Genomic DNA, 13,839 nt, shown 5'->3' with positions numbered 1-13,839 from the left:
AAATCCAACCTTCTCTTCGTGCCTAGGGATCCTTCTTGATGAGAGGAGCTCGGATCCTAGAAGAGCTCGCGGAAATCCCCCTTGGCTGGCCGCCAGAGACGAAGCTAGGGCTTCATTTTTTCTTCACTCGGGCAGAATCGGCGCACGCAGAAGAGGAAGAAGGGAGAAGGAATTAGGTTAGGTCACGGTAAAACCCAAGTTCCCTCTTTATTATACCTAGGGTTCTTATTAAATGTTATTCCTTAAATATATTTCCCTACCTATCTGATCAACATCATCCGCTCAGACACTTGGTCAGTCGGATTCGCTTAGGGTGCTGCTTAATCCGAGGTCTCCGGTTCGAGTCTCGGCTTGGACATTATTTTTGTCGAAACTTCTTTCGTTTAGTAAAAATACCAAATGACCTCCAAAAATTGCATAAAAATACTCTAAAAAATTCTAAAAATCTCTAGAATATTTCTATATCATTTCTAAATATTAATAAGGATTTTTAGAACTTAAGACAAGGAAATTTTAGGTCGTTACAATGTCAAGGGAATTAGGAGAGGAAGATGAAAAGAGAGAGTAAAGTCGGCAGGATATGGTGAGGCGTTGCCAGCCTTCACCGGCGATGGCTACAAGGAAGGAGTGGTGGTAGGGTTCTGCTATGGGTGTACATATGAGAGGGTTAGAATGTCGAAGAGGTGAGAAAAGAAAACAAGAGAGAGAGTGTAGGGTTAAAAGTCTATTAAAATTTCAAGAGTGAGTAGATGATTTTTTTTTTTTAAGTTGTACCAAGTGTTATAAAGTTTGTACCCAAGGAATTCTAAAAGAATCCATGAAAATATATTGAAAGTTCATATACCAAAGATTTTCAAATAGTTTTAAAAAGTCAACTTTAAATACCATATGACTTTTTAAAACTTTATAAAAAAACTAATTTAGATACCACTAGATTTCTTTAGAGTTTATAAAAGTCTAGATTGAATACACTTATATTTTTAAAATTCACAAAAGTCACTGAAAGTAATTAAAAGTCCAAGATTATAGAGTTATGAGTTTTAAAAATTGGCACAACTTTAAAATATTTTGTCTTAAACTCATTAGAGAACTTAAGTTTATCATACTAACTCATCACATCGCTAAGGGTTTTTAGGACTCTCTTGGTTTATATCATGTGAAGATGTTAAAATTCTAGATATTATAGGTCTATTAATGAATTTTGACAAAAATGCGTTGATGACCTTAGACACTTTAGAAATATTTCAAACTAAATTCGTTGCATTCTCTTGAGCGTAATTATGCCCCAAGACATGGATTGAAATAATAAAATTGGGATATTAAATTTATTACAATCAACTGATGAGACTAATGGTAATGAATTTGTAATAAATCAGACAAAAAGTTTAGCAGTCGAATGATACAATAGATTGATGTCCACATAAGGAAAAAATAAAGGAGCAATTGATTGAGGTAGTCAATTGAATGTATAGCAGTCGATTGTTGGTAAAGGAGCTGTTGATGTAGGATAGTAAAGATGCTAGAGGGGAATGAATAGCGTCCGTCACTTTAAAATCACGAGAATATGCAGCAGAAAACAAACAAACTCAAATCAAATGCTACCACATTAATTTTTACTTGGTTCAGAGCCTTTGACGACTCATACTCCAAGGTCTGCACTCGCTGAGTACTTTCATTTGACAATCACTATAATCACAAATGATAATACAAAGATTAAGTACAGATTATAGGAAATAAAAGTATACCGACAATACAAAGTAGAAGGAGCAAGCGTAGTTTGTCAGAGCAACTTTTCGGTATCCTAGAGGCATTTTCGAATACCGATAATACAAAGTAGAAGGAGCAAGTATAGTTTGTTGGAGCAACTTTTTGGTATCCTGGAGGCCTTTCCGGAGCAGCGTGCGAGTACGAAAGTCGTAGAGAATGTTGTTTTAAAGCTGTTAGTCGAATCCTCCTTTTATAACCCATATGAGCGCCTAGATCCACTCCCGATCGCTTGGAGTGTGCGGAAGTGGCTGCACCTCTTCGAAAGTCTATCCCGCAGACTTTATCCATCTCTGGGCGCCCAGACCCGTCCGGACGCTTGGACCGTGATGTGTGCCCGCCAAACAATAATCACCACCTCAGCTAGTCGCCTCTTGCCGCACCTAGGTTGTCCGGGTGCCTAGAGCAACTCCGAGCCCCCAGACCTCCTGGTGCCCGGACAAGATTCAGGTGCCTAGAGCCTCTTTTTCATCTATTTTGCAACTTTAATTCCTTGCAAAACATGTTATTCCGAAGAAAAAAATTATCCTGCAAAATAGAATTAGCATATTAAAAATATGATCAATTTATGACTTAGATCTTGTCTTCCCAAGACCAAGATTTAGTCATTGTCTCAATTTAGACTTCTCAAATGACTCTAAGTTGGATTAAGCCTATAGTCCCACCGAAATTCGTCATCATTGGATCTCTCTCCATTAGTGACTTACCTCATGTACCATTTGCAGTATCTTGACTTGTCACTTGATCCACTAGGTCTTCCTATCGGAATCGCACATCTGGACTTCAGCCAATCATCTGGAATCGAACATCCTGATTAGACTTCAGCCATTTGTCAGGTCTCGCAGACTCAACTGGACTTATGTCAAAATCACACATCTGGACTTCAACCTGGTATCAGGTCCTCTAAACTCGTCAATTCCTACATACTTGGTAAAGAGATTAGATAATAACACATCTAACTTTAACTTATTTTTCATACATCAAAACTTAATTATTAGTACCAACAAATAATTACTTATTATTAGTACCAACAAACTTAATTACATATATATATATATATATATATATATATATATATATATATATATATATATATATATATATATATATATATATCTTACTATTTTATTAAAAATCTCCCCCCTTTACTAACTAACTTTGGTGAAGCCTAAAATGAATTTACGTTAATATCCTTTTTTCTATTTACACTAAAAATAATTCCAAGGTTTATTAGTAATTCCACAAGCGAAACAATTAGTGATCTAGAGTTCGAGACTCAGCTACGGCATGTTATTATGAATTTTTCTCATCATTAATTTTCTCAGGTTGTTTTATATAAAAAAAAATATATAGTTCTCTTTAGTCCCACATCTTAGAATTGACAACACTATGATCAAAGAAGTTTCTATAAATATTTTAGACGATAATGTTAAAAAATATACTTTTCTTAATTTTTTTTACTAAGATAAGTATAATATTATATTAAATTAAAGAATATGATTCTTAAATTAAGAGATAAATGTTTGGTTGGACCATACATAAGAAAAATATGAAAATATTTATCATGATGGAAGTGCGGATGAGCTACATCTCTTATCGTAGAGTTGAACCATATTTAGTTTAATCATGAATTAGTCATGAATCAACTTGATTTATTTGTGAATCAAACTAAAGGGTTAATGGACTAATTTTTGGTTAAGGGATAATGGGTTGAATTTGGGCTTTCTAATCCAATTCATTAAAGATGATTATATATAGAAGTAATTGGGAGAGAATTAGATACAAGTTTCATTATTTAGTTGATTAACTTTTGGAAACACAATCCTCCTCTCCCTCTCTTCTCTCTCCTACCACCAACAAGAGGGTGCGGTTCGATAAATTATCATACTATTAATCGAGAAATAAGTAAACATGTCTCATCTATAAATAGCTAAAGTAACTAACTTGATAACAACTAGCAACATGATTCTGTAAACATAAATGACAAAAGAGAGACGTTAAAGAAGGTGATGATCATCAACTCTCTTATTCTTGAAGCTTCTCTCTTCTTTTTTTTATTGTCTTTTTCTTCTTTCCTAAACATAACTAATCAAGCCCCAAGAGGTATAATTATAGCCCCCAAAGCTTTAGGGTTAATGACACATGGACGGCCAATGGCCAACCAAAAGCAAGGGGAAATAATTGGGGTTTAGTAATGAGATGACAAGAGGAACAACAAGGCAGTCGGCACTCGACAATGGCCAGTGGAGGTGGGAGCGACAATGACACATGAGGAGTCATTGTGGAGGAGCTGTCCACATGCCACCAACCAACCAAAATGTTTCACCATCAACAGGAGAGTTTCAAGGTTCTCAAAAAGGCTGCATGTATGCACCAAGTCCGTTCGTTCGTTCATTCATTCATCCATTTGCTGTCTTCCTCAATAAGAGTGAAAGAAGTAGGGCTACATGTTTTGTTTGTTTCATGGCAGAAATCGATGGTCGAGGTGGTAATGATAAAACAAAGATTTTGTACGGAGTAAATGCCGCGATAGGGATATCCTCCTAGTTTTTACAATATGGTTTTGAAAAGTAAGACGGTAAACAGGATAAGTCGAGTCAAATTTTAAAGTATTCAAGTTTTTTTAATAAAGTGATGGATAAAAAAGATTTATTAGAAAATCAAAATTAAATATTATCAACTAAACTATGGGGTAAGTAAATAGAGAAATAAGTATTCAAAACTATTAATTTTGAGAAAAAATTAAAAAAAAAAATTAATGATCAAAACTATCTGCTTGTTAAAACTATAAAGGGTATGCTAGGAGGAAGAAAAAAAATTGTATTAATTTTTTTTTGATATATTTTATTAAAATGAAAGGATTTGTTATTCTTTAGTAAATTCTCTCTATTTATATAAATCTAAAATGAATTTTATTTTTTTTCAAAAATATTAACTAAATATGACTAAATTTAACTTTAGTCATTAAATCAAATTTTGACTCATAACAATTAAAAATTACTGATCAAATCTAATTTGTCCAGTAAAAATTATATTTTAAAATTAATATTTATCAGTCAAAGTTAATTTTGACTAGTAAAAAAAAAATCAAAAATGCTAACCAAATATAGCTTTGACTAGTAAATAGTAATAAATCACATATTACTAGCCAAATAGATTTGGCTGATAAAAAATTAAATATTTTCAACCAAATATAACTTGGGCAAGTAGAAATTAAATATTACCAACCAAAAAATAAATCCTGCTAACTAAATAAATCTTTTGTAATTAGTTTTTTTAAAAAGTTTTATGATTTGTCAAATATTTATAAAGTGTTATGGTCAAATATCTTTTGGAATAGTACTTTTATGGTTTGTCAAATATTTATAAAGTATAATTATCTTTTGTAACTATTTATAAAGTTTTGCTAACTAAAAAAAGTCAACCAATACTACTATTTGGTTTGTCAAATATTGTGGGATATAAATGTAACAAATATCATATTTACCCTTAAAATAAATTATAATATTCTTATAAGATAATTATTTTTTTATTTACTATTCCTTATAACTAGAAATCCCTTTTAAATTTCTGGTCAACGGACTGTTTAGATTATCATGGTCAACAGATATGAAGGAGATGACGTGCAAATGGAAAAAAAATGATAAATTGAAGAAAAATAATTTCAAGGACCAAGCAATATCAGAACTCAAATAGAAACCTTTAGAAATTACACAACAATCAATTAACATTGAGAATGCAAGAAGAGATAAAAAAAATCCTACTTTTATAATGATTTTGAACAAGAACCTCCATCATTATCACAAAAATTTGATCTCAAACCGAATAAAATAGTAACTCAAGCATATGATGACATCCCAGCACTATCTTCCTCTCATATTTCAATGACACAAGTTACTATAACTCAGGGCACAAAACTCTTGTTTACGTTAGTCCACCGAATATAGATAACAAGAACCTCCAAGAAACAATTTCAAATTTCATTATCAACCAATATATTATTTTCTAAAGTTTTGATGATGGATAAATTCCATATCTAAATGCCAACACTAATGATCCAGTACTAACACATAGTTGAAGGAAAAAACTTCATGCCTCCTGACATGACGAGGTATTTAAAAAGGAAGTAGATAACCCGTGTCGATAAATATCGAGAAAATATCCAAAGACCTTTTTATGTAGTGAATCGATTGGACAAATGGAGTAAAAGGTATCTGAGAGTTGATTGTCCACAAGGAAATGAAGAATCATCTAGAAATTCTTTAATGCAATATCTACGCACTAACTACGATCAATCAGGTAAACTCATCACAATCCACAAGGAACAAAACTTTCCTCAAAGCGACAAGATTCACGGGTAATGAATCAAGAATTCAAAAAAAAAATAACGAAACAAACAACAAGCAATTCATCAGATTGTTTAGGGTTAAAGATTACCTTGAGCTTCCTAACTTGCTATGGAGTGTGGTGGCAGGGGAGGAAGACGTGATCAAAAAGGAGGCGGCTTCGGAAGCACTCGAAGAGCCTATGATGACTTGCGCCGGAGAGGATGTTGTTGTCACACGAAGTCAAGGACATTGTTGTCACACGAAGTCAAGTTTAGGGCAAAAAAACAAAACGTAAAAAAATAAATCTTTTATCGGGAGAAAAAGCCGTTCGAACGAGAACGAATTCTAAACACACCTATTTCATTGGATTTTGTCCATTCCAAATTATTTAGGAATGATTCCAAAATATTTATTCCCAAATCTATTAACCATGCACCATGTATTTTTATTATTCCATTCCTGATTTCCAAACTCCTAAATCAAATGTCACCTAAATATTAGTCAAATCTAACATTGGCAAGTAAAAAAGTTATATATTACTGCCCAAAGTTAACTTTGATCAGTACAAAATGAATATTACTAGCCAAAATTCATTTCGATCTATAATTGTAACTATTTATCGACCATAATTCATTTTAGATAGTAGATTTAAATGTTTACCGGCCAAATTCATTTTGGACGAGAATAATTAGCTAGTAGATTCATTTTTTTTCTCATAATGGGTAACCAAGCCAAGTCAAGTCATCCTAAAATGAACTAAACCATTGAATATTATTTCTTTTTTATGAGTTTGAGCTTAATTTAAGTTTGACTTGAGTTTAGTTCATCTTAATATTATCGAACTCTCAATTTAAACTTTTTTGATTGTCTAAAACTTTTACATTTTTAGCTTATTTGGTTGATTATTGAGTTTAAAAATATAAACTTATTTATTTATTTTTAAAATTTCTTTATTTATTTAACACGTTGATGAAAGTTTTATTAATAAACATGGTTCATGCACAAATATTATTTATCAATGTTATTCACAAATATTGTTCATAAACATTGTTTGTAAATGTTGTTCATGAATGTTCACAAACATTAACGAATTGAATATATATACGTTCAAATTTGTTCATTTAATTTACAAGTTATTGTTCAATCTTATTCTTTTAATTAATCTTATATATATTATAGAAAAATAAATAAATTCTTATTAAGCCGAACACTAAATTTATTTATGAACATTCAATTTATTTATAGCTCTATTGACAAGAGAAGCACTTTTGAGGAGCATCTTTTTTCTTTATCTTTCACCACTATTTGTCATAGAGATATCTCCGGAATAAATTTAAATTAAAATGAAAAATATCCTAATAATCGATCATTATAATTTTAAGTATTAATAGTTTGATCCACATATAAAATACTTGCTCTACTTATTAATTCTAGAACGAAGAGAATACTAAACATTATATTCTTTTGGTTAGAGTTTGAGCAAAAAATTTTAGGATGATTTTTATTTTTCAAAAACAATTAAAAGGAATTCTTATTTTGATTATTGAACACTGTTTACCTTTCTAAATTGTTAAGTAAACAAAGTGGAATTAAAGTTTTAGGATATTTAATTGCTTTTATTAGTTTTGAAATTTCATAGGTAAATTGCGATAGCTAAAATTATATGGAAATAATACTATAATATTTTAGAAATAAGCAAAAATTAACTAATTATTAAAAAAAAAAATAAGAGTAAATTAGGAAAGTGATCATGGAGGTTTATCCTGACAACCAACATTTTCAATAATATGACACAGTTGAGTTTCGAACTTTAGACCCTTGATCTATTATTAAAGGGCCTAACCATGACATCATGCCTCTGGGGTATATTATAAAAAAATAATTAACTAGGTGGTGACCAACTCTGTCCCATGAAAATTTCTTACCGACCACTGGTAAATTGGGAAAGTGCATATGGAGGCTCATCTTGACAGCTAGTATTCTCAGGTCTGCTTTCAATAATACGCCGTAACTAAGTCTTGAACTATAGATTCCTGATCTATCATTAGAGGACCTAACCTGCCCCCGAGACAATAAATTAAAAGGTGGTAACTCAAACTTAAATGATTAACTAGGTCAGGTAACATCGAACCTAAGGTGACCGGCTCTGCTCTATAGAAGTCTCCCACCCACCTGGGTAAATTGGGGAAGTGCACATAGAGACTCATCTTGATAGTCAACATTCTCAGGTCTGTTATCCATTAAATAGAAAAATTATCAATAATATATCACAGCTGAGTCTCAAACTCTAAATCCCTGATCTATAATTGGAGGATCTAACCATGACACCCAACCCTTGAGGGCAAAATGATCAATCAGGTCAGGTAACGTCGAATTTGGGACGACCGATTCAACTCCATGGAAGTTTCTCACCGATCGCTAGGGTAAACGAAGAAGTGCACCTGGAGACCTATTTTAATAGCCAGTATTTTCAGGCCCGCTACCCTTTAAGGAGAAAATTTTTCAATAATACACCGCAGCTGAGTCTCAAACTCAAGATTCCTGATCTATTACTGAAGGGTCTAACCATGACACCTTACTCCCAAGGGAAGAAAAAAAAAATCCGGGGGCAAGGTGTCATGGTTAGGGCTTCCAACGATAGACTAGGGATCTAGAGTTTGAGATACAGCTACGACATATTATTGAGAATTTTCTCCTTAATGGGTAGCAGACTTGAGAATGCTAGCTGTCAGGATGAACCTATATGTGCACTTCCCCGATTTACATTGGTAGCTGATGAAAAGTTTTCGTAAGACCGGATCGATCATCCAGATTCAACGTTATCTGATCCGGTTAATCATTCTTTTATAACAAAAAAAACGAAAATAAAACTAAGTCTTCCCAACAATAATGACAAATTTATAAATTAATTTATAATATTTTTAAACAAACTTAACTCAAATTGACCAATTAGTTAGTGTGATCTATATTATTTGTCAACTGCCCCCTACTTAATAAGTGAATCTAACCGACTCAAATATTGTAATTAACTATTCTTGATCTTATTTAGTTTTCGATATGTTAGATTTTTACTATCATTGCCTATTATTGATCTGCCTAACTCAATCGATGCGATCACTTAACTTGATTATCCTATTTAATATATTTAACCGGGCTAAATGATTAGCACGAACAGTTCACCTATCCCATCTAGTTTATGCATCTTAATTGACCTAATTAGTTTGACCTAATTTAAAACTATAATAGTTATAGCATAATTATTTCTAAAATAAACATAAACTAAGCAGTTAAATAAATAATTATTTGTAATCGTAGAAAAATAATTTACTATTGACTTATATTAAAGAATATAAAAAAAGACAGAAAAGATCCTACACAATTTTACTTATTTTTTTACAAGAGGCTCTTCAATATTAAAGAATATGTTTATGAAAAATATATAAAAATAATATTTAATCAATTACTAATTTCAAGTTGAACCGGCGGCCCCGGCTCAATTCAAGGTGGGCCCTGCCTTCCTGTCAAACCACGTGGGACACGCAGACCCATGCACCCAATTGGCCCCGCCCCTCTCTTCTCTCTCTCCTCATTGGCCCACTCAATCCCTTCACACTATTTTGCCTACTGCCCTTCTTCCTTTCCTTTCCATTTCATTTAAATATATATATATATATATATATATAATAAAAATTATTAATATATTCCTGGAATATAAAAATTAAATAATCACATGTATTTAAGAGCATGAGCCCACTGATGTGTTATTATGAGTTGTCACCTGCTCATTTCATCATACAAACAATTTTTCTCATTTATTTATTTATTATTTTTATTATTTTTTGCCTTTTGTTTTCTTACCATAACATTGACATGCGCTATTTTATGAGGGCCCCAGCCACAAACACCCACCGTTGGCTCACCTCTACCGTGTCCATGTCACCACAATCTAACCAATAGGAGTAAATCTATGCTTGGATATTTTACCTTTTTCCCCCCTTTGTTTCTCTATTTCTTTTAGAAGGCTGTAAGTTATAAACCAGGGAGTTGAGTAGAGTTGAGTAGAGTTGAATCCCTTTGTTCTTCCTCCTCCTTGTTGTGCTTCTCCAGCCTCAATAATTGCCTTGCCCTGCTTCCCCCTTCGTCTCTTCCTCTCCTCCTCGCCGGGCTTCTCCAGTTGCGATAGCTTGGTCAAAGGGCCTTCTCCTGCCCCTTTCTTCGAGGGGGCTCATGAAGAGGCTAGTAAGTACGTTATTGTATTTGTCCCTTTTTTTTATTTTAATATTCTTTTCCTGGAGAATTTCCTGGTGTGCTTTGTGAATTTTGAGTGTTAGGGTTCTTGCTTCTTCTCTGATCCATTTTGTGTAGGTTTTTCCCGAAACTGCAGTGGGTGCAGGAGTTCCATTTTTGAGGTGGAAAGTTCCAATTTTTAAGTGGCATTGACAAAGTGGCCATTTGGATCATCTGTGTTTCTTTTTCTTCTTAGGGTTTTATCGGCCCTCCCAAGTTTAAAATAGCTGAGATCCGCTAGTTCATCCTTTTCAATGCTTCTGTTCTTGTGCATATTGCTCATGGACCAATACTGTTTCTTGATCAATGCCCAGATCTTTGTTGGTTGAATTCCCTACTTCTTCTGAGGATATGGGCTTCTTCTATGACTTTCTTGTATTACTCAAAGAATTAGATCTTCTTCATTTCAATCCACAATTTTAAAAGCTTTAATTTGTTTTTGTGTGATTGCCTAAGGATCAATGTTGTTTCTGTTCTTTATTAGTCTTTTACCTCACATTCTTTTGCAGAAAATACCTCGAAGGACGTATGCTAATAATTCAAGGTCCATATTTTGATCATCCTTCTCCTTGTATTTTTAGGCAATTTTGATTCTACTGCTAGTGTTGGTTGATGCTGACAACAACAGCATCAGAAATGGTGCTGAGGGCTACTGCAATTACAAACGAAGCTTGAATCCGAGGCCACACAGTGTCACCATAACAGAATTTGGAGCGGTCGGAGATGGTAAAACCTTGAACACGGTGGCCTTCCAAAACGCTGTCTTTTATTTGCGGTCATTCGCTGATAAAGGAGGTGCTCAGCTCTATGTTCCGAAAGGGAAATGGCTCACTGGAAGCTTCAACCTAATCAGTCATCTTACTCTCTTCTTGGAGAAGGATGCAATAATTGTTGGCAGTCAGGTGTTCACTAATATTCCCCACACATTTTTGTGACTTTAGTATATGCACATATTCATCTATAAATCTATGGCTTATAGCATTGGATGATATCACGATTTTAGTATCATGTTAGATTTGTGCCATTTAACATTGTTGAATAGACCACCTAAGACTATTCTCTTTCACTTGCAGGATTCGTCTCAATGGCCTATCGTAGAACCGTTACCCTCTTATGGTCAAGGGCAAGATCTTCCAGGGCAACGACATCGTAGCTTGATAAATGGGTATAACTTGACCGACGTAGTGATAACAGGCATGAATACTTGGATATGCTATAATGTACCAATTTTGTGTTTATAATATACGTCTCAATGTAACACCCTTCATTTCATGTTTACCAGGTGACAATGGAACTATTGACGGGCAGGGTCTTATTTGGTGGGAATGGTTAAACTCCCAGACTCTGAACTATAGTCGGCCACATATTCTTGAACTTGTGAACTCTATTGATATCGTTGTTTCGAATTTAACTTTCTTGAATTCTCCCGCATGGAGCATCCATCCAGTCTACTGTAGGTATGTTATTAAATTTCTACTTGGGTAAAAAATTATGCCATGAAATTTAAATTCTAAACAAGAAACTTTTTTTTTGTGCGCGTGTACAATGCAGCAAAGTCGAGATCCAGAACATAATAATCCATGCTTCATTTGATTCTCCATTTACTAACGGCATAGTCCCGGGTAATAATTTCTTTTATGTGCATATCTTCTTGCTGTTCTGCTGTCCTAGTCATGGACATTGAATTTGTCTTTCTGGATAAAAATTGAACTTTTGCATTTATGTAGAAGGATAGATGGGTGTATAGAAGGATAGCATTTTTGCATATCCAAAGTATCACTGATACTTGACTTCGTGACACAAAACCGATAATCTGATTTACTCTAATCAAATATGTTATCGAATGTTGAATTAAAGCACCGATGTCAATCAAAACTTCTTTCTTTTGTTAATCTTTTTGTTGATATTTGGCTGATGCAACTTTCATCCGCTTTCTTCAGATTCCTGCTCGAATTTATGTATCGAAGACAGTAGTATTGAAGTTGGACATGATGCCATTGCTATTAAAAGTGGTTGGGACAACTACGGTATCACTTTCAGTACACCTTCAACCGACATCCATATTAGAAAGGTCCATTTGCAGACACCTCTTGGTTCGGCACTTGCTTTTGGAAGTGAGATGTCTGGTGGAATCTCACTTGTATATGTTGAGCATCTATACATTGGCAACTCTTTAACCGGAATAAACTTCAAAACCGCCCCTGGGCGTGGTGGCTTCATAAAAAACATCGTCATATCGAGCTTGGAAATGGAGAATGTGCACAATGCATTTTGGTTCACTGGTAACTCTAGTCGCCATCCCGATGAGCAGTATGATCCAGATGCTCTCCCAGTCATCCAACAAATTACACTAAAAAATGTGGTCGGCACCAACATCTTCACAGCTGGATTCTTTTCAGGAATTGAAAACGATCCCTTCACCGGTATTTGCCTTTCAAACATCACACTGTCCATTACATCAGACCTCCCCTTTTCTTGGTCTTGTTCAAATGTTTCAGGATACTCCGAATCAGTCTTTCCTAGTCCATGCTCCGACCTCACTTCAAACTCTTCCCTCTTCTGCTTCTCACTCGAAGACTTCAGCACTCTCTCAGATGCTTAATAAACACTTGCCTCAGCAGTTATCATATTCATTTCAGCCCTCATGTACAATCATCAAACTCGAGCCTCACTCCCGTTGTTGCTTATTCTTCTTCCTGCAATAAATCCCCCGAAACCAAGATCCTTTTCCTCTGTCGATCATCGAGTCAATGTTTGTTCCCGTGTCAACCTCACCGTCTGTCTTGGCTCTAAAATGAAACGAGGGTTGCTGGCATTAGAGATGGCAATGTGCATTCCTTGTACAGTTAAATTTCTTCATTCAATCTGTAAGCAAAATTTTTGGTAGTGGTTGGAATCCAGACCTTGCATTTCTTATTCGATGCGGCATCTTATTTTGTGATGTTACAAACATGAGCGATTGGAATCGAGCTAAAATGGCTGGTATTCTTATTTGTTAATTTCATTCTGCTGTCAGTGTTTCTCCAATCCATGAGCTTCATCTACACACTTTGCACCGTTCTATCAGAGGATCTATGCTTCTTGTTCTTATTATTGTTGTTTAAGTAATCCCTGTAAGAATCTAGCACGCTAAACACACGAAAAGCACAGCAGAAAGCTAAACACACGAAAAGTACAGCAGAAAACAAACTAGATCATCTTCAGAAGATCTATGCGAAAGAGAAAACATATACTAAATTTTGTTAAAAGGGGGTTATACTTTTGTTGTGTGCACACGAACTCCGTACAGCTAGGATCTTAGTACGATCAAGCATCCATTCCTCTTTCGGTATTCATACGAACAAGTTTTTCGTTCATCTCACGAACACAAGAAGTGGAGAAGAACCACCACTGTGGTGCTAGCCACACATGGAGATTTGGCCAAGAGGAAATTCGACCAAGGAGGAAGATGGAGGAAGAA

The 13,839-nt window shown here is 34.3% G+C and overlaps 1 protein-coding gene across 1 annotated transcript; it reads left to right on the top strand.

The window, feature by feature from the left end:
* The first annotated feature begins 10,128 nt into the window (after nucleotides 1-10,128).
* On the top strand, nucleotides 10,129-13,364 carry LOC122045451 (probable polygalacturonase). Its single transcript, XM_042605677.1, has 6 exons — nucleotides 10,129-10,331; nucleotides 10,961-11,281; nucleotides 11,453-11,573; nucleotides 11,662-11,836; nucleotides 11,931-12,001; nucleotides 12,320-13,364. The coding sequence occupies exons 1-6, from the start codon at nucleotides 10,320-10,322 to the stop codon at nucleotides 12,979-12,981; spliced, it is 1,362 nt and encodes a 453-aa protein (XP_042461611.1). The 5' UTR covers nucleotides 10,129-10,319; the 3' UTR covers nucleotides 12,982-13,364.
* Nucleotides 13,365-13,839: the final 475 nt, after the last annotated feature.

The sequence above is a fragment of the Zingiber officinale genome, chromosome 2B (assembly GCF_018446385.1).
Source record: "Zingiber officinale cultivar Zhangliang chromosome 2B, Zo_v1.1, whole genome shotgun sequence".
NCBI classification, from domain to species: domain Eukaryota; kingdom Viridiplantae; phylum Streptophyta; class Magnoliopsida; order Zingiberales; family Zingiberaceae; genus Zingiber; species Zingiber officinale.
This window is presented reverse-complemented; position numbering and strand designations above follow the sequence as displayed.

Coding starts and splice junctions, on each gene's coding strand:
- LOC122045451 (XM_042605677.1), top strand. Junction 11,282..11,452: donor CAATAATTGTTGGCAGTCAG/GTGTTCACTAAT, acceptor TTTCACTTGCAG/GATTCGTCTCAATGGCCTAT. Junction 11,837..11,930: donor ATCCATCCAGTCTACTGTAG/GTATGTTATTAA, acceptor TGTACAATGCAG/CAAAGTCGAGATCCAGAACA.